At 45.2% G+C, this 22,206-nt stretch overlaps 2 protein-coding genes across 2 annotated transcripts in view; one reads left to right on the top strand and one right to left on the bottom strand.

Annotated features, from left to right (window-relative positions):
- LOC130306231 (uncharacterized) overlaps positions 1-22,206 on the top strand; it is an 870,792-nt gene that overhangs the window by 576,426 nt on the left and 272,160 nt on the right. The window lies entirely within an intron of this gene.
- LOC130299622 (zinc finger protein 271-like) overlaps positions 1-22,206 on the bottom strand; it is a 118,904-nt gene that overhangs the window by 49,987 nt on the left and 46,711 nt on the right. Inside the window, 2 exon segments of the mRNA XM_056551478.1 lie at positions 2,776-3,352; positions 18,535-19,813. Coding sequence (XP_056407453.1) covers positions 2,776-3,352; positions 18,535-19,813 — 1,856 coding nt within the window.

Here is a 22,206-nt window from a genome sequence, read left to right as displayed (position 1 = left end):
ATAGGGAAGAGGAGGTAAAAAGAGAGTTAAGAAAAGTAGTCAGAGAGGGAATGAGAAGGGAAGAGAAGCGTTTGTAATACGGTGCCGAAAGGCCGTCCGGGCCAGGTGACTTGCCCGATTTGAGACGGTCAATGGTGTTTGATACCTCATCCTCTGTTATCGGTGCATTCAAGAGCTCCCTATCCTGCGGGGAGAGAAGGTAAAGACACAGTTGAGAGAAAATCTCTCAAGACAACGTCACTAGAAAGGGAGGTAGGGGGAGGGGTATATAGAGAAGAATAATAGGAATGGAATGCTTCATAGATACGATCCGGATTGGAAGTGCGATGACCAGGACGCAGCTGGACGCTGTGGACTCGGTTAAAGGAAGTAGTCTGCTTAAGCATGGACGCCAAGAGGCGATCGGGTTTGTTTGCAAATTTATAGTATGTCGCCCCCATCCAACGGAGGGCTTTCTCAACCTGGACAGAGAGCAGAGCATCCAGCTGGACCCTGGTGTCACTAAGAGCTTTATACAAATACAGGGAGGGGGCCTGTTGATGAGCAATAGTCAGTCTGGCTAAGAGAGTCTCCAATGCTTTTTGGACAGCGGTCCTATCCCGCTTTATACCCGGGGCCAAGGAAATAATCCGGCGAGTCAGACCCATTGTGATTCCGTGGCGGGGTCGATATTAGAGGCAAAATACCCCGCTAGATTGCTCTCTAATTGTGTCTTCACCCTGGGCATAGTCAATAGTGCTTCATTTAGGCACCAACAAAAGGGCGTAGAGGTCTTGGGGCCAAAATCAAACACTGCTAAGACAAGGTCATGATCCGACCAGGATATTGGAACATGGCGAGAATACAACAGGGAGGATAACGAATGTGTAGTAGTCAGCACCCAGTCGATCCTCGTATACTGGTGATGAACAGGGGAATAATAGGTATAACCCCTAGAAATTCCATTATGTTCCCGCATTGTATCCGCTAGGGAATAATCAGTAAATAATGAGTGAATCAGACAATGCTGCATCCCTGTCCTACAAAACGATACAGTGTTAGATCTATCTAGTTTACCGTTAACCACAAAGTTGAAATCTCCAGCCCAGAGTAAAGTATCGTAGGAGAGGGAACCCAGCCTAGAACAGATAGAAGCAAAAAATTGGATAGGGTGATCAGTAGGAGCATACGTGTTAACAATGCATAAACATTTATCCATGTAGTCACCCAACACAATTAAAAACCTGCCCTCAGGATCGATATGAGTCGAGGTCACATTAAATAAAAAAGAGTTGTGTAGCAGTATTAGTACACCTCTACTTTTGGTGGCAAAGGAGGACATATAAAATCTAGAGTACGCCCTAAGAAAAAACTTAGGTTTACTCTCCAGCGTAAAATGGGACTCCTGTATCCACACAATATCTGGTTTGTGATGTAGATAGTCCCTGAATGCTTTCCCCCGTTTGCCAGGTGCGTTAAACCCTCTCACATTATGAGAGACGATCTTACACATGATAGAGGGGTAGGGAGGCTAATGCTGTGGCAAATGGGGGGGGGGAGCATTTCCAGAAGAGGGACTTGACAGAAAAGATAAGCAGTTTTCATGAGACCAGTAAAGTAATTGTGGCATTAAACAGATACTGAGTGAGCACACAAAAACAATACAAAAACAAATAAAACAAATGAAACAAAACACAAACAAAAAATGGGAAAGATGGCATACTTAAAGCATACCATCGTACTTCCACATGTCCACAGTTGGGCATCAGGACACCATAATCCGCTCCGTGTCCAGCCCAGTAATGGTGGGCTGCAACCCAATACCAAAAAACAAAATAAAGAAAACCTCAGAAAGAATGGATAACAGGTGGGGTTAAAAAAACAAAGCATGGAGAGGAAGAAAGTGACGATAGTACAGGGGCAAGAAAAAGGATAGAAAGACCGAAGAGAAAACCAAAGAGAGAGAGCAACCAAGATGAATCTAAAGAGGTGTGTGGGGAATGAAGAAAGAGTCCAGAGAGAAGAGAGAAAAAGATCCCGGGGGAAATGGGAATAAGAGAAAAAGAAAAGGGGGGACAAAGGAGCTGAGAAGAAGATGGTGACAAAGGCAATGTGGAAAGAGAAGGGGGATAAGCGAGAAGAAAAAAAGAGAGAATAAGAAAATAGAAAAGAGATAAAGAGAAGTATAGGAAAGAGAGAGTATACTCCAGAGGAGCAAGAGAGATAAAAAGGACCAAGTACAGGAAAGAGATCAATACTTGGAGGGCAAAAAGGAGAAGGAAAAAATGGCAGAACGATAAAACAGCGACTATGGCACCATCATAGGTCAGTGGGGAATGATGGGAAGAAAAATGACCCCAGCATGAGGAGAAGGCCCGAGGAACTTAGTGACCAAGAGAAAAGCGGGATACCAGTCAGTTCAAGGAGGTAAAGCTTTGTTTCGTGATAGTCGGTTGGCTCGGCTATGTCGAGGCACAGGTGTCCATGCGTGTTCCGGTCTAGAGGCTCGCTGGGGTAGAGGCGGCTCGGAGGTCATCTAAATGTTTTCCCTGTAGAAGGGCCTTCTTAGCATCCTTCAGATTGTGGACCACATGAGAGTGTCCATTAATCTGGAACATTAGCGAAAATGGAAAGCCCCAGCGATACTTGTCTTGTGCCTGCTGTGCCTGCTGCAGGGCGAAGCTCTCGCCTTTGGGCCAAGGTCGTAGGAACAAGGTCCGAGTAGAGATGGACCGAGGGGGGCAACCCAGGCAGAGAAGGTAAGTTCCTGGCTGCCGCCAGTAAAAGATCACGTACCTCCGGGTAGTGTAGCTTCAATACAACGTCCCGAGGAAGATCAGGGTTCCGGGGTACGGCCAAGGCCCAGTGGATACGGTCAAATCGCAGCATTTCTGGTTCCAGTTGCGGAGTCAGCTTGCTGAAGAGCTCGGTGATCGTCTTGGTGAGGTCGGTGAAAGACTCTTGCAGGCCCCTGACTCTCAAGTTTTCTCTATGAGACCTATTTTTCAAATCTTCGAGCTTCAGCTTGAGAGAGTCCAGCTGCACAGCATGGCCATCGATATCACGCCTGTCTTCCTCCACCGCGTCGGTTAGCTCATCCAGCTTGGCCTCAGTATCAGAGACTCGCTGAGCCAGCTCTTGGATTTGAGAGGTGAAATCCAAAACAGCCTTAGCCAAAGCTGTTTGAAACAGAGATTTGATGTTGCGGAACATTGCCGCCGGCGACAAGTCTGCTGTGTCCTGCTTGTCTTCTCCCTCCGAGAGGCTTGCAGGTGAGGAGGAGCGGGATGTTGCCATCTTGGATCTGGTCGCCACACGGAACAGCTCCGGAATGGACTGCGATAATGACTGCGTAGCCCTGTTCGAGCCCCGCCTGTGAGATCGGGACATGTTCAGGTACAGATCTGTGGGTATGTAGCGCTTGTGGAGCCAGGAATGGCGCTTGAGTTGGCTAAATAGACACGAGCGGCGCGGAGCTCACAGCAGAGACGTCTTCCTCAGCGAGCTGCGTGCATGCGCCCTCGTAGTTTTTTTTTTTACAATGCAAAAAGTCATGAACTTTTTAAAAAAATTACGATTTTTTTTTCTATTTTAACACTAATAGGTTGCATATATTTATACTTACTGACCAAATAGTTTATGAAACTTATACTTTCAGATGTCTACTTTATTTTGACAGCATTTTTTTTATTAACATTTTAAATTAGTTAGAAGCCTAACAATTTAACTTGAAATGTTGAAAATTTTAAAAGTACAATTTTTTATGTGCTTTGCAAGGCTTGCAGAAATTTGAAGGTGGTAGAATTTGCTAGGGGGTACAGTGAGTATTATAACAACATCGTTTTTTGGCAGGAATTATTACAAAGTCAGTGTTAAAAATTCAAAATTAGCATTTTTTCACAAATGCATCATTTGAGGGGCATATTTTTGGACAACACTTCTGATATTGGAAGAAATGCACCCTATATTTTATTAAGCTGCTCGGCCCGTGTTTGGAAATACCCCCACTTAGGCCATATTTAGTTGCATGGCCACATGGCGGGACCCAAAAGGAGAGGAGCACCATTTGGCTTTCAGCATATCATTATACAAATTATAGGCCGCACTTCATCTTGCAAAGCATTCCAGCTGTCAGAACAATACCGCACCCCCAGATGTGACCCCATTTTCGAAACTGCACCCCCTAAAGTATTCACCTAGGGAAAAAGTGAGTACATTGAGCCCTTATTGTGTGGCTAGAATTATTTCAAAGTCAGTGGAAAAAATAGCAATTAGCTTTTTTTTCCACAAATTCTTTATTTGTGGGACATCATTTTGGTAAGTCGCTTTTGAAATGGAGGAAATGCGCCCATATTTTATCACCGTGTATGTCCCGGGCTGGGCAGTACCCCTACTTAGGCCATATCTGGTTGCCTGACCGCCTGGTAGGACCCAGAAGGGGAGGAGCCCCCTTTGGCTTTTAGGGCATCATTGTATGAATAGTCCCCATTCATACTGCGTTTCTGCAGTATAGGTGTCCGTTGTCATGTCAGAAAAGGGATGCCAATGTATACTGTAGTAGTCTCACTCAGAAATGAATGGAGCTGCTACAGTATACGTCATCATCGCTCTTTTTGACGTGATGCTGACGGATACCTCTAACACTGCGGAAACGCAGTATGAATGGGATGCAGTTCAGGGTCACATAGAGCGCATCCGCAGCATATTTCACACTGCGGATGCCCCCCGGCAGTCACAAGGGCGAGATCACTGCTGCGGCTGGGTAGCTCAGTGTGTCCGCTTATGACTGCCGTCGGGAAATCCGCCGCTATGAGTGGACACACAAAGCTACCAAGCCGCAGCAGAGAGCTCATTATTGTGACTGGTGGCGGGCATCCGCAGCACGTAATATGCTGCGGATGTGCGCCGTGTGATCCTACACATTATACATTTTTATTTTTCATTATATTTATTTAATAAATATATTTTTATTTTATTAATTTTTTTTTCCCTTTTTTTAACACTTTTGACACTTTTTTATACTTATTGTGGGGAATTTATCATTGTATATAGAGCTGTTTTGTGTCTATTTTTTTGCGCAAATTTTGATAGAATTCTTCATCACCTTTTCTAAGTTTACCATAGAGCATTTTGTACTGTAGAATCAATTTACTAACTGTTTTTTTTATTTTTTTGCGAAAAAAAAATGTGCAAACTGCATTTTCTTGCACGAATATACACCACCTCGGAGGACACGTACCAAAGTTTCTATTTTGGCACAGTAAGGACTGCTACTCCCATCATGGACAGACTCTGCTCATGATGGGAGTTGTAGTCCAGGGGCTGAGGTGCAGATCGCAGCAGGTCATTATCCAGAGACCCACTGCGATCCGCATTTATTAACTGTAAAAGCCGGCGGCGCATGCATCTACTCTGTGCTGTCACCGGCTCCTAATCCAGACAGTCCAGGCATGGTGGGAGTTGTAGTTCTGTAACATCTGGCCCTTCAGATGTTGCCGAACTACAATTCCCAGCATGCCTTGGCAGTCTGGGCATGCTGAGAGTTGTAGTTTTGCAACATCTGGAGGGCTACAGTTTGTACACCACTACACAGTGGTATCCAAACTGTTCTCCTCCAGTTGTTGCAAAACTACAACTCTCAGCATGCCCTTTGGCTGCCTGGGCATGCTGGGAGTTGTAGTTTTGAAACTGGAGGCACACTGGTTGGGAAACAATGTCTGTTTCCTAACTCTGTGTTTCCCTACCTGTGTGCCTCCAGCTGTTGCAAAACTACAACTGGAAATGACCCTCCGGAACAGCAAAGCGGAGGAACCGCTGGTGTCCCAGAAAAATCGGAACATGGAGGTAGGAGTCCCTGATGTCCATTGAGGAAGGAAACTCCCCCTGATCCATGTACGCCACCACCGAACGGAGAGACTCCATGCGGAAGTGGCGCAGGAGGAGATGCCGGTTGAGGAGCTTTAGATCCAAGATTTGGCGTACTGAGCCCCCTTTCTTGGGAACTACAAAGAGGTTGGAATAAAAACCTCGAAAGCGTTCCTTGGGAGGAACCGGGACAATGACCCCCTGAAAGAGGAGGGACTGAAGCACACCCCGAAAGGCCTTTGCCAGAGAGGGAGACCATGGGGCTTGGAAAAGGAAAATAGCGATCCTTTGGAAGAGAGGCAAACTCGATCCGGTAACCATTGGATACCACATCTCTGACCAAGGAGTCCTGCACATACGTGGCCCAGACATCCCGGAAGAGCAACAGACGACCTCCCACCCAAGAAAAAATCCGCGGTGGGGGCGTCCCTTCAGGTAGAGGTGGGTTTGCGGGTGCCCGCCTTGGCCGCAAAGCGGCCCGAACGGTTAATCTGATTTCCAGGATGGGCGAGACTTGAAGAAAGGAGCCTTCTTATCCCGATAAGGCGCCTGCCTGGCCCCCTTCATGACCCTGAAAGGACCGAAAGGAGGTAGATTTACGACGGGAAGTAGTACTGCAGGCCTTATTTTGAGGTAATAAAGAACTCTTCCCTGCCGTGGCTTCCGAGATGATCTCATGAAGGGGCTTACCAAAAAGCCTAGATCCAGTAAATGGAAGCTCAGTGAGAGATTTTTTTAGAGGCTGCGTCTGCATCCCAGTCTTTGAGCCACTCGGATCTACGAAAAGCCACTAGGTTACCCGTGGCAAAAGCAGCACAGCGGGCCGACTGCATGGAAGCAGAACATAGAAAATCTCCCGCTTTAGAAAGCAGGAGAATTAAGTCGGCCAGTTCTTCCGAGGAAGCCCCAGAAGAAAAGCCCGGACAGACTCGGGAAACCCAGATCGCAAGGGCCTTGGAAACCCAGGCAGAAGCAAAAGCAGGGAGAAGAAATGATCCCGCCGTCTCAAAGGCAATTTTTGCCAAGGTCTCCACCCTCTGTCCGCTGGATCCTTAAAAGAAGCAGCATCGGGCAAAGGCAGGGTAGTAGTCTTAGATAGGCGGGAGACTGGTGGGTCCACCGTAGGAGGTGAGGTCCACCGGCAATGAGGTCCTTAGCGAAGGGATAACGTGCTTGAACCTACTTTGTTTCTTGAAATCTCTTGTCAGGATGCCTCCAGGCAGACTCCAGCAAGGCTTCAAATCCAGCATGGGAGCTGAACATCTTGGGTGCCGGACAGGCACGGTGAAAGGAAATTTCTGGGACAGTGTCCAAAGTTCCTGGGTCCTCTAGGTGAAAGGTGTCTCTTATGGCCGAAACCAATGAGTTCACTGTGACGGTCATGTCTGTGCGGTCTTCTGAATCAGAAGCAGAAGCCTCATCAACTAGTTCTCCAGGAAAGTGGGAACGGGTGGAGGCAGCTTTAGAAGAAGGAGACACTGACCTGGTGCGCCGTTCTGGGGACCTAGAATGGCGACTCGGGGAGCGTCTTCTAGAAGAGCGACGCTTGCGGGAAGACGTAGCAGAGGGGCGATGTCCATGAGGGGAGCGCCTACGTCTGTACAAAGACTCCGGAGAGGAGTCAGAGGAATGACCCCTATTACGCTTGTGAGAGCGTTTAACATAGGGTGAGGGAGAGCGAGTCTCTCTTGAGGAACGGTGAAAGGAGGACCCTTTCAAGGCAGTCATCTCGGAACAGGAGACCTGCGCCAAGTCAGAGAGACTGAGAGAGAGGGAAGACACCCATATTGGAGGGGCAGCAGAGCCCACTGGGTCTGGGGGAGCATCCTGAGTAGGAATACCAGGGGGGTCAGGAGGCGCAGTGGTGCAGGGGGAACAGGTGGGTTCAGCACACCTAGGCATTTTAGAGTTACAGCCCTTGCAAGAATAGTAGGTGACCAGGGCCCCAGGTACCTGCTTAGAGGGAGGAACAGTTCTGGGCTCGGCCATGAGTAAAATAAAACAGTCTCACCAGTGTCCATGTCCCCCACAAGGCAGCTGCTGTGAGGAGAAGTACTTCAGAAAGAGAGAGAGAAGCAGGGGCAGCAGGACCAATGAGAAGTGAGGGGCCGGGTTAGACTGGGGCGACTCCGATTGGTCCAAAAGCTCCCCTGCCTGTTCCCATTGGCTGTATTGATTTTGTGCATCTGCACTCACAGGGTGCGAACCCCGCCGAGAGAGGAGAGATGTCGGTGTGGAAACGGCGAAAGCGCTACCGGCAGCTTACTGCCGAGAAAGTGAAAGTTCCCCGAACGCATCGGCACACGATGCGGCCGGAGCACAGGAAATAGGCAGAGTGAGACGGCAGCCACGCCTGCTGAAGAAAGGACAGGACTGCCAACGTTAAAACACTGACGTCCAGAGAGGAGCTAACAGTCCTACAGCACTGACCACCAGCTCCCCAGTTCCCCAATAAAGTAATAGGGAGCCCCTGCCTAGATAGTAAGAGAGGGGGATGAGCAGAGCCACCTCAGAAATCCACACATTAGCTGATAATAAAGAGGAGTGGGACTAAAACAGGGGGTCTCCAGAGGTTGCAAGTCCCCAACCTGTAAGAAAAGGAGCGGGGGAGGGGGGAATACTCACCTTAGCCAGAAGAACTTACCTAATGAAGTCTTCTGATGAAGTCTTCAGTCAGCTTTTAATCACCTGCATCATGCCGGGCTGTAAAAAGCGAGACGAGCAGGGAAAAGTGGGGGACCCGGACTCATGAGGCACAACCCTAGGCGCTGACCGTTGGCGAGAGGGGGTTGACAGTACATCCACGATGTCTGTGCCCCCTCAATCGCAAATGGGGAAACAGTGAACGCTATGTTCCTGAGTCCCCACCTGAAAAAAAGGAAAATAAAAGGGAATGAGAAACTAAACGTCCCTAATCTAGAAAAATAAAAAAAAGTTAGACCAGGTCTGGGGAGAACTCCAGACCAGTGTCCATCTCCTGCGACACTAAGCTTAAACTGATTACCTCAGGCTCTGTAGGCGGGTATATCTTGCTGGGAGGAGCCGACTTTTTTGGTTTCCTTAGTGTCTAGTCTCCTAGCAACAACAGCATACACCCAAGGTCTGTGTCTCCCAATGGAGCCGATAGAGAAATGAGGATTACTTTTAAGGGGAAAACTTTCTTTTTTGATTCTGCTGAAGAAGATGGATGGAGAATCAGGGGTTGTGAGGTATTCCATATGATATTAAAACAGCGATAATGGGGGGCGTGGCCTGGTTACCGGAGTGAATGGCTGCTTGAAAGGAGAGCTCCGTCTCCACAACTATAACTAGCGGCAAGACCTAGCTGTTACCGAAATATAACACGGCCATTCCCACCCGACATGCCTGGGCGCAGGAAGAAGGTCACTAGGCAGGAGAAGCTTTCTAAATTCTACTCCTGTACAGCCCGGGACCCACAAGATGGCGCCGAGAGTGCAGATCAGCCCTCATCCCTGGAGAGAAGTTCGGCTGTTACTCGCAGCTCCTCTTGTCCTACCTCACAGCTGCTGCGTCGATCTACTTCAGACCTGGCACTAAATAACAGAGAGTCTGGAGGAAAAGATAAAGCTCTGTCCTCCCCGGCTGCCTCGGTCTCCTCAGAGCAGTGCGCTCCCTTGCTGAGACGGACCCAGCACTCCCCCTCCCCCCGTGCTGCAACTTGGAACGTCTCCTCAGGGACTCCATCACACAGTCCTGCAAAGCAGAGACCGAGGCTGGAGGATTCCTCAGCCCCCGCAGATGTGCGTGGGGTGAACAGGTCATTACAGGCACCCTGGGAGTTGAGAAGCTTGCTAACATCACATTGTATGAAAGAAATGCTTTTGACGCTCCATAAAGCTTTCCTAACTGATATACATAAAATGGTGACTCCCTTAAGCTCTACTGTTACAGACCTATCTGAGCGAGTGTCACATGTGGAAAATAAATTTGCAGACTTTACTGAATCCCACAATACCCTCATAGATGCGACTAATGAATTGTCAGATGATGTGGCGGCTCTTAAAGCAATGGTCGCTGACCTAGAAGACAGGAGCCGTCGCAATAATCTAAAGTTCAGAGGGGTCCCAGAAACTGTCCCTCCTGCGGACATACCAAGTTATATCAAATCCCTTTTGAAGGCGACCCTGCCCTCATGCCCAGAGAGGGATCTTGAAGTTGACAGAGCACACAGGATCCCAAAACCGAGGAATATGGATGATTCTGTGCCAAGAGATATCCTAGCAAGGATTCATTTCTTTAACATCAAAGAGAAAGTGTTGGAATACTCTAAGAATAATGGTCTGCCTGCTCTGTTCCACAAAATTGCTGTTTACTCTGACCTTTCTGCTGCCACGCTGCAAACGAGGAGGGATTTCCAACCCATCACTACTGCACTACGTGAGGCTAATATAGCATACAGATGGGGATTCCCTGTCCGTCTCCTGGTGAAAAGAGTTGATTCTATTCATACCATCAGATCAATAACAGAGGGGCAACAGCTTCTCACCTCCTGGAACATTCCTATCCACACAATTCCTGATCGCAGGGATAAGGATCCCAATTATCGCCATCGCAAGACCTGACTGTACTAACCATGATATGGCAGTAACGTTTGTTTTCTAGTAGCTCTATAACCTGTTTGAGCTGAACTATTGGTCCTTTGCTGTTGGGCTTCAGTGTGGACTTACCCCCACCTAAGTTGCGGGCTTGCACAAATTGGAGTCGCATGAGATACCTACTTGTATGTTCTTTGTTAACTTTTCTTTCAGTTTTACTTTGTTTTTTACCTGCCTATACAATAATGTCTTTATGTCTTGATGTGTCCTCTACTGCATTTAAGGAGAGACGTGCTGGCTGGGAGGCGTCTCTCCTTCCCCGATTCCATACTACTTTGATAGTCTTTCTAATATACGTGTCTCAATTCTATGGTTATCCATATCGCTAGTATTAATGTAAACGGCTTAAACGTGCCTCACAAACGTTCCTATTTCTGGAGAGAATCGATTTCCCAAGGGTATGATGTTATTTGTGCTCAAGAGTCACACTTAATAGCCAAGAATGCATTTAGGATTAAATATCCTTCTTTTCCACATATCTTTCACTCGCACCACTCATCCAAATCCAGAGGGGTTTTGATTGGGATAAAAAAGGGAGATATGTTATCCTTTACTGTATAATTAACTCACTTAAACTCTGCCTGGTATCCCTGTATGGACCAAATTCAGGACAACTAAGATTTCGTTCTTCTGTATTGAAAAAAGCACATAGGCGTAATTTTGGATCCCTTATCTTAACAGGTGACTTTAATGCAATCATAAACCCTACTGCCGATGCCTCCTCTCTATTGCGTATTACTTCACCTAGCTTACAGACATGGGCTTGGGAAAATGATTTGTATGATATTTGGCGATTACAACACCCAGAGGAAAGGGATTTCACTCATTTATCAGCAGCACACAATTCTTATTCAAGATTGGATATGTTTCTTGTGGGTCCAGCACTTATTAATTCCATTCAAACTTCCTCTGTGGGCACGATCTCATGGTCGGACCATGCGAGTGTATCTATTAAAATAGCTGATTCCATCTCTTCTATGGGATCTTATTTATGGCGTATCAGTCAGTTTTTGCTGTCCCACGGGAAATATTAACAACAACTCTCTACTGACATATCTGAGTATTTCTCGTTTAATGCCTCCTGTTACTTCTCCAGTCGTTTTGTGGAATTGTCACAAAGCTGTCATCAGGGGTCTTTGTATCAAATACAGCTCCATCCTAAAAAGACAACGTGACCAACAAATATCCTCCCTACTGACACAACTGAAAACCTTAGAGACCATAAATAAGCAATGTCCCTCTGTGGACACCACTTCTAACATACTAGCTTTGAGAAGAGACCGCAGATGCCATCTGCTATCCACTTATGATAAATCCTTTAGTAAGACTAAAGCCCAATATTATTCCCAGAACAACAAAGCAGGGAAATTATTAGCCCACCGACTGAAAAAGACAACTAAAATCACACATCCCCCCCCCCACTCCACCACCAATAAGAAATTGATCACGCCTAAAGAGATAGCTGACGGTTTTCAGGACGTCTATGCTGCCTTATATAATTTAGAGAATTCTATTCCTACTCCTCCTGACTTTGACAGCTCTTTAAAACTATACTTAAATAAGTTGAATTTACCGTCTCTCACTGCCCCCCAACTAGAAGAGCTCAACAAACCTGTTATAGTTGCTGAAACCCAAAGAGTAATAAGCACTCTACCATTGGGGAAATCTCCAGGTACAGATGGGTTCTCCAGCTCTTTATTACAAAAAATGTAAAGCCATTTTATCCCCCCATTTGACCCAGTTCTGTAACACAGCAATGACATCCAGTTCATTGCCTAGAGAAAACTTGCAAGCTCTCATCACCACAATACCCAAACCTGGTAAACCCACTGACCTGCCCCAAAATTATAGACCCATTTCCCTTCTTAATCAGGACCTAAAAATTTTTGCTAAATTAATCGCTATCCGCCTATCCAAATGCCTCCCTCACCTAATACAACAAGACCAATCAGGTTTTGTCCCAAACAGGCAAACATCCGATAAGACTGATTAACCTACTTCATCACAAAGAGTCCCATGATATCCCCTCCCTTGTTTTAGCATTAGATGCTGAAAAGGCGTTTGATCGCCTCAGATGGTCCTTTGCTTTTACAGTGCTCAGACAGTTAGGCTTTACTGGAAGTATTCTCGCTGCTATTGCCTCCCTTTATTCGGAGCCAATGGCCAGAGTACTTGCTAATGGGACTCTATTGGATGAATTCTTTATTACCAACGGGTCTAGACAGGGCTGCCCTCTTTCCCCCTTTATCTATATTCTATCCCTAGAACCACTGGCCCAAGCCATCCAACTAGATGACCGTATTAAAGGTATAGACATATCACATTCAATACACACTATCATTATACGCTGATTATATTATCCTAACTTTGGCTAGTCCCCTTACCTCCTCCTTGCCCGCAGTCATGCAGCAGATCGACACTTATGGCCTATATTCTTATTACCACCTAAATAGCTCCAAAACCCAGGCACTACTTCTGAACGCATCCAAAGATGATGATAACCTTTTAGGTTCCCAATACAATTTTGGTTGGCGCCCACAGGGGATAGACTATTTAGGAATCTGTCTCTCCTACCCCCTCACTACGCTGTACAACACTAATTTTGAACCACTTTTGGAGGACCTTTTGAGCGTCAAATTTACCCAAACTGAAATTTCCTGGACTGGTAGAATTGCCACGTTCAAGATGTTCTTACTCCCAAAAATTCTGTATAAATTCCGGACCCTTCCAATTACACTCCCTGACTCCTTTTTCCAGAAGACCCAATCCTTATTATCTAATTTTATCTGGGAGGGTAAAAAACCGAGGCTAGCTGCCAATATTATGAAGAAATCGCCTTTAGCAGGAGGGTTGGGTGTCCTGGACATAAAAGGCTACTACATATCGACACTTCTTACCCAGTTGAAACATTGGTGGAATAAAAATGACTCCCTCCACTGGGTACACATAGAAAGCGCTTCCCTTGCTCCCTGCACCCTTCATAATCTCTTACTCCTTCCCTTCTGGAAGCTGACAACTCCCCAATTGTCAAATCCGATAGTTAAAGCCTCATTGGAGGCGTGGACTTCCTTTTTACCCGAAATTGCCACTCCTCCTCAGGGAAATTTAGATGACTTACCTTTATCGTTTTTACAACTAACAAACATTGACTTACACTTCCACGACTGGATAAACAAAGGCATTACACATGTAGGTCTACTTTATGAGAACTCCTCTCTCCTGGCCTTTAAAGTTATACAGGATAATTTTGGGATACCCAAGTCAGACTTTTACAAATATTTACGTCTCAGACATCTCCTTTCTACCGTACAACCTTCCCAGCTGTGCTTCAATAAAAAAAACCTTCAAGATCCTTTGATCGGATGAGTATAAGAAGATAGGGTTGTGCCAGGCTAGGGGAGGGAAGGGTTTATTGTAATGTTTTGTGGATATGTATGTTGTTTGTAATTTTGAAAATGGAAATAAAATGATAAAAAAACAAAAAACTTCCAATTTCGCGGCTCACAGCCGTTTGTGAGGGGAATTTAAATTTGCACAATATTTAATAAAGTCCTTGCGCCTTTTTGATATATTCGGCGCACAACAGCAAAAAAAGGCATAAAATAAACCCACACAAAAAAACACTTGGCACAGCAAAATAATGATAAATCCAAAGGGCATGCTGGGAGTTGTAGTTTTTCAACAGCTGGAGTTCCAACTACAACTCCCGGCATGCCCTTTGGTAGTCTGTGCATGCTGGGGGTTGTAGTTATGCAACAGATGTTCTATGAAAAAGTGTGCATTCACCTGTTGAATAACTACAACTCCCAGCATGCACAGACTACCAAAGGGCATTCTGGGAGTTGTAGCCATGCGCCTCCAGCTGTTGCAAAACTACAACTCTCAGCATGCCCTTCGACTGTCAATGCATGCTGATTGTTGCAGTTTTGCAACTGCTGGAGACATATTGGTTGTGAAACAGAGTTTGTTACCTAACTCAGTGTTTCGCAACCAGTGTGCCTCCAGCTGTTGCAAAAATACAACGCCCACCATGCACTGAGAGACTGTACATGCTGGCAGTTGTAGTTTTCCAACAGCTGGAGGCACACTGGTTGCAAAACACTGAGTTAAGTAACAAACGCTCAGTGTTTCGCAACCAATGTGCCTCCAGCTGTTGCATAACTACAACTCCCAGCATGTATGGTCTTCCAGTGCATGCTGGGAGTTGTAGTTTTGCAACAGCTGGAGGTTCCCCCCCCCATGTGAATGTACAGGGTACAGGGTGCATTCACACGGGTGGGTTTACAGCAAGTTTTCTGCTGCAAATTTGAGATGCGTCAAATTTTCAGCCGCAGCTCAAACTCCTAAAATACTACCCTAAAAACACTACACTACACCTACACAAAATAAAAAGTAAAACACTACACATACACATACCCCTACACAGTCCCCCCCCCCCCCCCCAATAAAAAAAAAAAAGTCTTGTACGGCAAAACAGAGCCTCCAGCTGTTGAAAAACAACAACTCACAGTATTGCCAGACAGCCACTGACTGTCCAGGCATGCTAGGAGTTTTGCAACAGCTGAAGACACCCTGTTTGGGAAACACTGCCATGGGGTATTTTTATGGCGAATTCAAATCCCAAATGTAGGCCTCAAATGCGCATGGCACTCTCTCATTTCGGAGCCTTATCGTATGTCAAGGAAACAGTTTACCCCTTATGAAAAGGTAAAGTTGGGGGGGAAACCAGCCTGTTAGTGTAAAAAAATATTTTTTTACACTAACATGCTGGTGTTGCCCCATACTTTTAATTTTCAAAAGCGGTAAAAGGAAAAAAAGACCCCCAAAATTTGTAATGCAATTTCTCCTGAATACGAAAATACCCCATATGTGGGAGTAAAATGTTCTGCGGACGCACAACAAGGCTCAGGAGTGAGAGCGCACCATGTACACTTGAGGTCTAAATTGGTGATTTGCACAGGGGTGGCTGATTTTACAGCGGTTCTGACATAAACTCAAAACAATAAATATCCAGATGTGACCACACTTTGGAAACTACACCCCTCACGGAACGTAACAAGAGGTATAGTTAGCCTTTACACCCCACAGGTTTGACAATTTTCGTTAAAGTTGGATGTGAAAAAAAAAAATTTTCACTAAAATGCTGGTATCACCCTACATTTTTCATTTTCACAAGGGAGAATAGGAAAAAAGTCCCCCACAATTTGTAACCCCATCTCTTCTGAGTGAGAACATACCCCATATGTGGATGTAAATTCCTCTGCTGGCGAACTACAATGCTCAGAAGAGAAGGAGCACCATTGGGATTTTGGAGAGAGAATGTGTCAGAAATTGAAGGCCTTAACAATGGACCCCCCCCCCCCACACACATGTGACCCCATTTTGGAAACTACACCCCTCACGTAATTAGGGGTACAGTGAGCATTTACACCCCACAGGTGTCTGACAGATTTTTGTAACAGTGGTCCGTGAAAATGAAAGATTTAATTTTTCATTTGCACAGCCCACTGTTCCAAAGATCTGTCAAATGCCAGTGGGGTGTAAATGTTCACTGCAGCCCTTATTAAATTCTGTGAGGGGTTTAGATTCCAAAATGGGGTCACATGTGGGGGGGGGTCCACTGTTCTGGCACCACGGGGGGCTTTGTAAATGCACATGGCCCCCGACTTCTATTCCAACCAAATTCTCTCACCAAACGCTCAATGGCGCTCCTTCTCTTCTGAGCATAGTAGTTTGCCCGCAGAGCAATTTACATACACATATGGGGTATTTCCATACTCAGAAGAAATGGGGTTACAAATTTTGGGAGGCTTTTTCTTCAATTACCCCTTGTGAAAATAAAAAATTTGGGGTAACATCAGCATTTTATTGAAAAAAAATCTAATTTTTCATTTTCCTGTCCAAATGTAGCAGAAATTTGTCAAACACCTGCAGGGTGTTAAGGCTCCTTGTACCCCTTGTTACGTTCCTTGAGGGGGTGTAGTTTCCAAAATAGTATGCCATGTGTTTTTTTTTTTTTTTTGCTGTTCTGGCACCATAGGGGCTTCCTAAATGCGACATGCCCCCCAAAAACCATTTCAGCTAAATTTGCTTTCCAAAAGCCAAATGTGACTTCTTCTCTTCTGAGCATTGTAGTGCGCCCGCAGTGCACTTGATGTCCACACATGGGGTATTTCCATACTCAGAAGAGATGGGGTTACAAATTTTGTGTGGCATTTTCTCCTATAACCCCTTGCAAAAATGTAAAATTTGGGGGAAAACCAGCAATTTAGTGAAATTTTTTATTTATTTATACATCCGACTTTAACAAAAAGTTGTCAAACACCTGTGGGGTGTTAAGGCTCACTGGACCCCTTGTTACGTTCCTTGAGGGGTATAGTTTCCAAAATAGTATGCCATGTTGTTGTTTTTTTTGCTGTTCTTGCACCATAGGTGCTTCCTAAATGTGACATGCCCCCCAAAAACCATTTCAGAAAAACTTACTCACCAAAATCCCATTGTCGCTCCTTCCCTTCTGAACCCTCTAGTGCACCCACAGAGCACTTGACATACACCTATGAGGTATTTCCTTACTCGAGAGAAATTGGGTTACACATTTTGGGGGGCTTTTTCTCCTTTACCCCTTGTAAAATTTCAAAAACTGGGTCAACAAGAGCATGCGAGTGTAAAAAAGATTTAGAATTTTCTTCTTCATTTTGTTGCTATTCCTATGAAACACCTAAAGGGTTAACACCCTTTCTGAATGTCATTTTGAATACTTTGAGGGGTGCAGTTTTTATAATGGGGTCATTTATGGGGTATTTCTAATATGAAGACCCCTCAAATCCACTTCAAAACTGAACTGGTCACTGAAAAATTTCCGATTTTGAATTTTTTTAAAAAAATTGGGAAATTGCTGCTGAACTTTTAAGCCCTCTGGTGTCTTCCAAAAGCAAAAACATCTCAACGTTATGATGCAAATATAAAGTAGACATATTGTATGTGTGAAGCAATATATAATTTATTTGGAATATTCATTTTCCTTACAAGCAGAGTTTCAAAGTTGGAAAAATGCAAAATTTTCATGAAATTTGGGGATTTTTCACCAAGAAAGGATGCAAGTAACGACGAAAATTTACCACTGTGTTAAAGTAGAATATGTCACGAAAAAACTATCTCGGAATCAGAATAATCGGTAAAAGCATCAGAGTTATTAATGCTTAAAGTGATAGTGGTCAGAATTGCAAAAAAGGTCTGCGTCCTTAAGGTGAAAAAGGGCTCAGTCCTTAAAGGGGTTGTGAGCTGCCCTGCAGTTTGGAGCTCCGCTCACAGCGTCCGGAAGTTCATTACCCCGAACGCTGTGTACGGGCTCCCGTGTTCGCAGCCGCCGGGCGTGACGTCATGCCCGGCCCCTTCGTGACATCTCGCCCGTCCCCTCAAAGAAAGTCTATGGGAAAGGGGCGCGACCGCTGTCACGCCCCCTTCTTATAGACTTTGGTAGAGGGGGCGCGCGTGACGTCACGAGGCGGCGGGCGAGACGTCACGAAGGGGCCGGGCGTGACGTCACGCCCGGCGGCCGCGAACATGGAAGCCCGCACACAGCGTTCGGAGTAATGAACTTCCGGAAGCTGTGAGCGGAGCTCCAAACTGCAGGGCAGCGCACAACCCCTTTAAGGGGTTAAAAACTGTCCAGAGTAGGAGAAAATGCCCATATCAAACATATGCTGCTCTGGACAGTTCCTAAAATGGACAGAGATGTCAGCAGAGAGCACTGTGGTCCAAAAAGAAAACCATTTCCTCTGTAGTATACAGACCCTAAAAGGTACTGGAAGGATTAAGATTTTTTAATAGAAGTGATTTACAAATCTGTTTAACTTTCTGGCACCAGTTGATTTAAAAAAAAAGTTTTCCACAGGATTACATTTTAATATTACCGGAGATCTCATATTTCCATTCTCCATATTATTATATTTTTATAATTTATTATTTCATCTATCATTCTCCTGTGTGATTTCTCTCATGTCCTGAAAGTTGAGATATCTTTCTAAAACATTTCCCACATTCTGAACATGAATACAGCTCCTCTCATGTGTGAGATCTCTCATGTCTGGAAAAACTACATTTTTGTATAAAACATTTCCCACATTGTGAACATGAATACGGCTTCTCTCCTGTATGAATTCTCTCATGTTTAACAAGCTCTGACTTACTTATAAAACATTTCCCACATTCTGAACATGAATGTGGCTTCTCTCCTGTGTGAATTCTCTCATGCATAACAAGGTTGTATTTACTGTTAAAACATTTCCTACATTCTGAACACGAATGTGGCTTCTCTCCTGTGTGAATTCTCTCATGTTTAACAAGATCTGACTTACTTATAAAACATTTCTCACATTCTGAACATGGATATGGCTTCTCTCCTGTGTGAATTCTTTCATGTATAACAAGATCTGACTTACTTATAAAACATTTCTCACATTCTGAACATGAATATGGCTTCTCTCCTGTGTGAATTCTCTCATGCATAACAAGATGGTTTTTACCTTTAAAACATTTCCCACATTCTGAACATGAATATGGCTTCTCTCCTGTGTGAATTCTCTCATGTAATGAAAGATGTGATTTACTGATAAGACCTTTCCCACATTCAGAACATGAATATGGCTTCACTTCTGTGTGAATTCTCTCATGTAATGAAAGATGTGATTTTCGTTTAAAACATTTACCACATTCTGAACATGAATATGGCTTCTCTCCTGTGTGAATTCTCTCATGTCTAACAATCTGTGATTTTCTTGTAAAACATTTCCCACATTCTGAACATGAATATGGCTTCTCTCCTGTGTGAATTCTCTCATGTCTAACAAGCCCTGATTTATATTTAAAACATTTCTCACATTCTGAACATGAATATGGCTTCTCTACTGTGTGAATTCTCTCATGTTTAAAAAGATCTGATTTGCTTATAAAACATTTCCCACATGCTGAACATGTCTCTCCTGTATGAATTCTCTCATGTATAATTAGCTTTGATGGACTTTTACAGCATTTCCCACGTTCTGAACACACATACTGTTTCTTTTTTCTGTGACTTTTTCTGTGTCTAATGAGACTTGATCTTCTTGTAAACTCTTTCCCACATTCCTCACAATATAAACCTTTCCCATGTTCCTGATCTTTCCTTGTGGTAACAATGTGTGGTTGGTCAGGAGAAGGTTCCTCATGATCAGGTGGATTATTATAGGATAGATCTGGATGGACATTAGGGGTAAGGAGGTCTTCTCCTGAGGAGCGCTCCATCATATCTTCATCTTCTCCTTTATCATTCAGGGATAACATGAAGTTTCCCTCAGAATTCTTACTGGGATTTTCTGTTGGGATAAAAATGGATTATGGGAAATGTATAAAATATTATTAGGTTGGAAACACACATGAGGTTTTGTTGCAGTTTTTGATGGTCACCTGACCCCAGAAGAGAATACAGAGGAGATGAGATGATCCCCCCTTTATAGTTTCCTTCTTTTTGGGGTCACTCCGGGCACTGACTCTAGGGAATGTTCACCAGAGATTTTTCTGCTTATAACAACATTTAGAAATATATGCCTCCCCCCCCCCCCCCCAATGATCATAGGAATCAATAGACTGGAGGGGACCCTAGTGACGCCTTTTCTGGGCTTGCTCTGTGACCTGTGCAGAGGTCATTGTACAGGGAGGAGGAGGTAACATCACTAGTCCAACTTCTATATCCAGAACTGAGAACAGGGGTTAGATGTAATTTACATTTACAACCTATAGGATACCTTCTGACAACCCAAACAGGACCCTCAATTTACCATTTCCCATACGGTGGCTCCATTTGATCCTAATTAGGTCCAGGCATGCAGGAAGGGATGGGAAACAAAAATGGTCTCACTGAGCAGAAACATCACCTGATCAGATGGATCCAGATCTCTGTGGCCCCGTGCTGGGGGGGGGGGGGGGGGGGCTGGGGGGTATAATTGGGCACAAGCAGCATGAATGGATGAGCCCTTCCTGTCAGGTGTGAACAGTCCTGTAGTGTAGGAGGTGTAATGGTTTGGGGAGGGGAGACCTCTCGTTATGGTAAGCGAGTTCTGTAGTCATTTTCTTTTTGCTTTAGGTTTTGCTTATGTGTGACATATTTATTTTACTATCAGAGGGGGTTGATAAATTTGGCTTACATAAGCAAAAAACAATAAATGACTTTAGAACAGCACTTTGTAACCTCACATCAAGTCGCAGCTGTGAAAAAAAATGTGCGATATATATATATATATATATATATATGTATATGTATGTTTATTACATTTTTTACCATTTTTTTCTACCTAAATGTTCTAACCAATTTTTTTTCTTCTCATTTCAGATCTGTGTATCCTGTGGACTACTTCAGATTTGGTGGACTACTACGTTGACCAGCGTTTTTTTTTGTTTTTGTTTAATAGTTACCGAGCGCTTGTGGGGGAGTGTTTTTTTTTTAAATAAAAGTTTTATAAATGTGTTGTTATTTTTTTTTTAATTTACTTTACAGGCTTAGTAGTGGAAGCTGTCTTATAGACGGAATCCATTACTAAGCTGGGGCTTAGTGTTAGCCCCAAAAACACAGGGATGCCAGGAAGAGCCGGTACCAACAGGCCCAGAGGATCAAAAATGATGCTCCTGGGCCTAGATGGTAACAGGCTGGCGTTATTTAGGCTGGGGAGGGCCAATAACAATGGTCCTTGCCCACCCTGATAGCGTCAGGCTGTTGCTACTTTGTTGGTATCTGGCTGAAAATGAAAATATACCCCACACGTTTTTTTCATAAATAATAAAAAAATAAAAAAAATGCATAGGATTCCCCCCCCCCCCCTATTTTCATTCTCAGCCAGATACCAACCAAGCAGCAACAGCCTGACGTCACCAGGGTGGGCAAGGACCATTGTTACTAGGGATCGACCGATATCTTTTTTTTAGGGCCGATGCCGATAATCGGAGCAGGTTAGGGCCGATAGCTGATAACTTATACCGATATTCCGGTATAAGTTATCGGCTATTTAACCCCCTGCGACACTGCTGCAGATCATTGATTTAGAGCGGGCGCTTTAAATCAATGATGTGCAGTGGCTTTTGCGGGGCCATAGGCCGCCGCCGCCACCACCCGCTTCTCTCCCCTACCTGTCAGGGTGGTCCGGGCCATCCATCCATCGTTCCTGTAGCGTCCGGGGGCGTTCCGGGTGGTCCGGTCCGGGCTGTCCTTCTTCTCCGGCGGTCATCTTCTCCACTCCGGGAAGGCTCCGGCCTAGTACGCTGCATAGACGCCGCTGCGCAGTGACGCCCGTGCGCAGCGACGCACCTGACGTCACGGCGTAGCGGCGTCTATGCAGCGTACTAGGCCGGAGCCTTCCCGGAGTGGAGAAGATGACCGCCGGAGAAGAAGGACAGCCCGGACCGGACCACCCGGAACGCCCCCGGACGCTACAGGAACGATGGATGGATGGCCCGGACCACCCCCATTACGGGTAAGTTTAATTTTTTTATTGACTGGGAGGGTGGGGGAGGGGCCCGACCGGTATAGCGGTATGGGAAAAATCCATACCGGTATACCGCCTAGCATCACGGTGGGGGGTGCGGTGGGTCGGCGGTGCGGCGGGTCGAGGGGGTGGCGATCGCGGTGCGGTGGGGGCGATGCGGGGGGCGGGGCATTATCGGCAAGATAATTGCCGATACCGATAATGCCCAAAATCGTGATTATCGGCCGATAATA

The sequence above is a fragment of the Hyla sarda genome, chromosome 1 (assembly GCF_029499605.1).
Source record: "Hyla sarda isolate aHylSar1 chromosome 1, aHylSar1.hap1, whole genome shotgun sequence".
Classification (NCBI taxonomy): domain Eukaryota; kingdom Metazoa; phylum Chordata; class Amphibia; order Anura; family Hylidae; genus Hyla; species Hyla sarda.
Note: the sequence above shows the minus strand (reverse complement) of the source record. Positions and strands in the feature narration are given on the sequence as shown.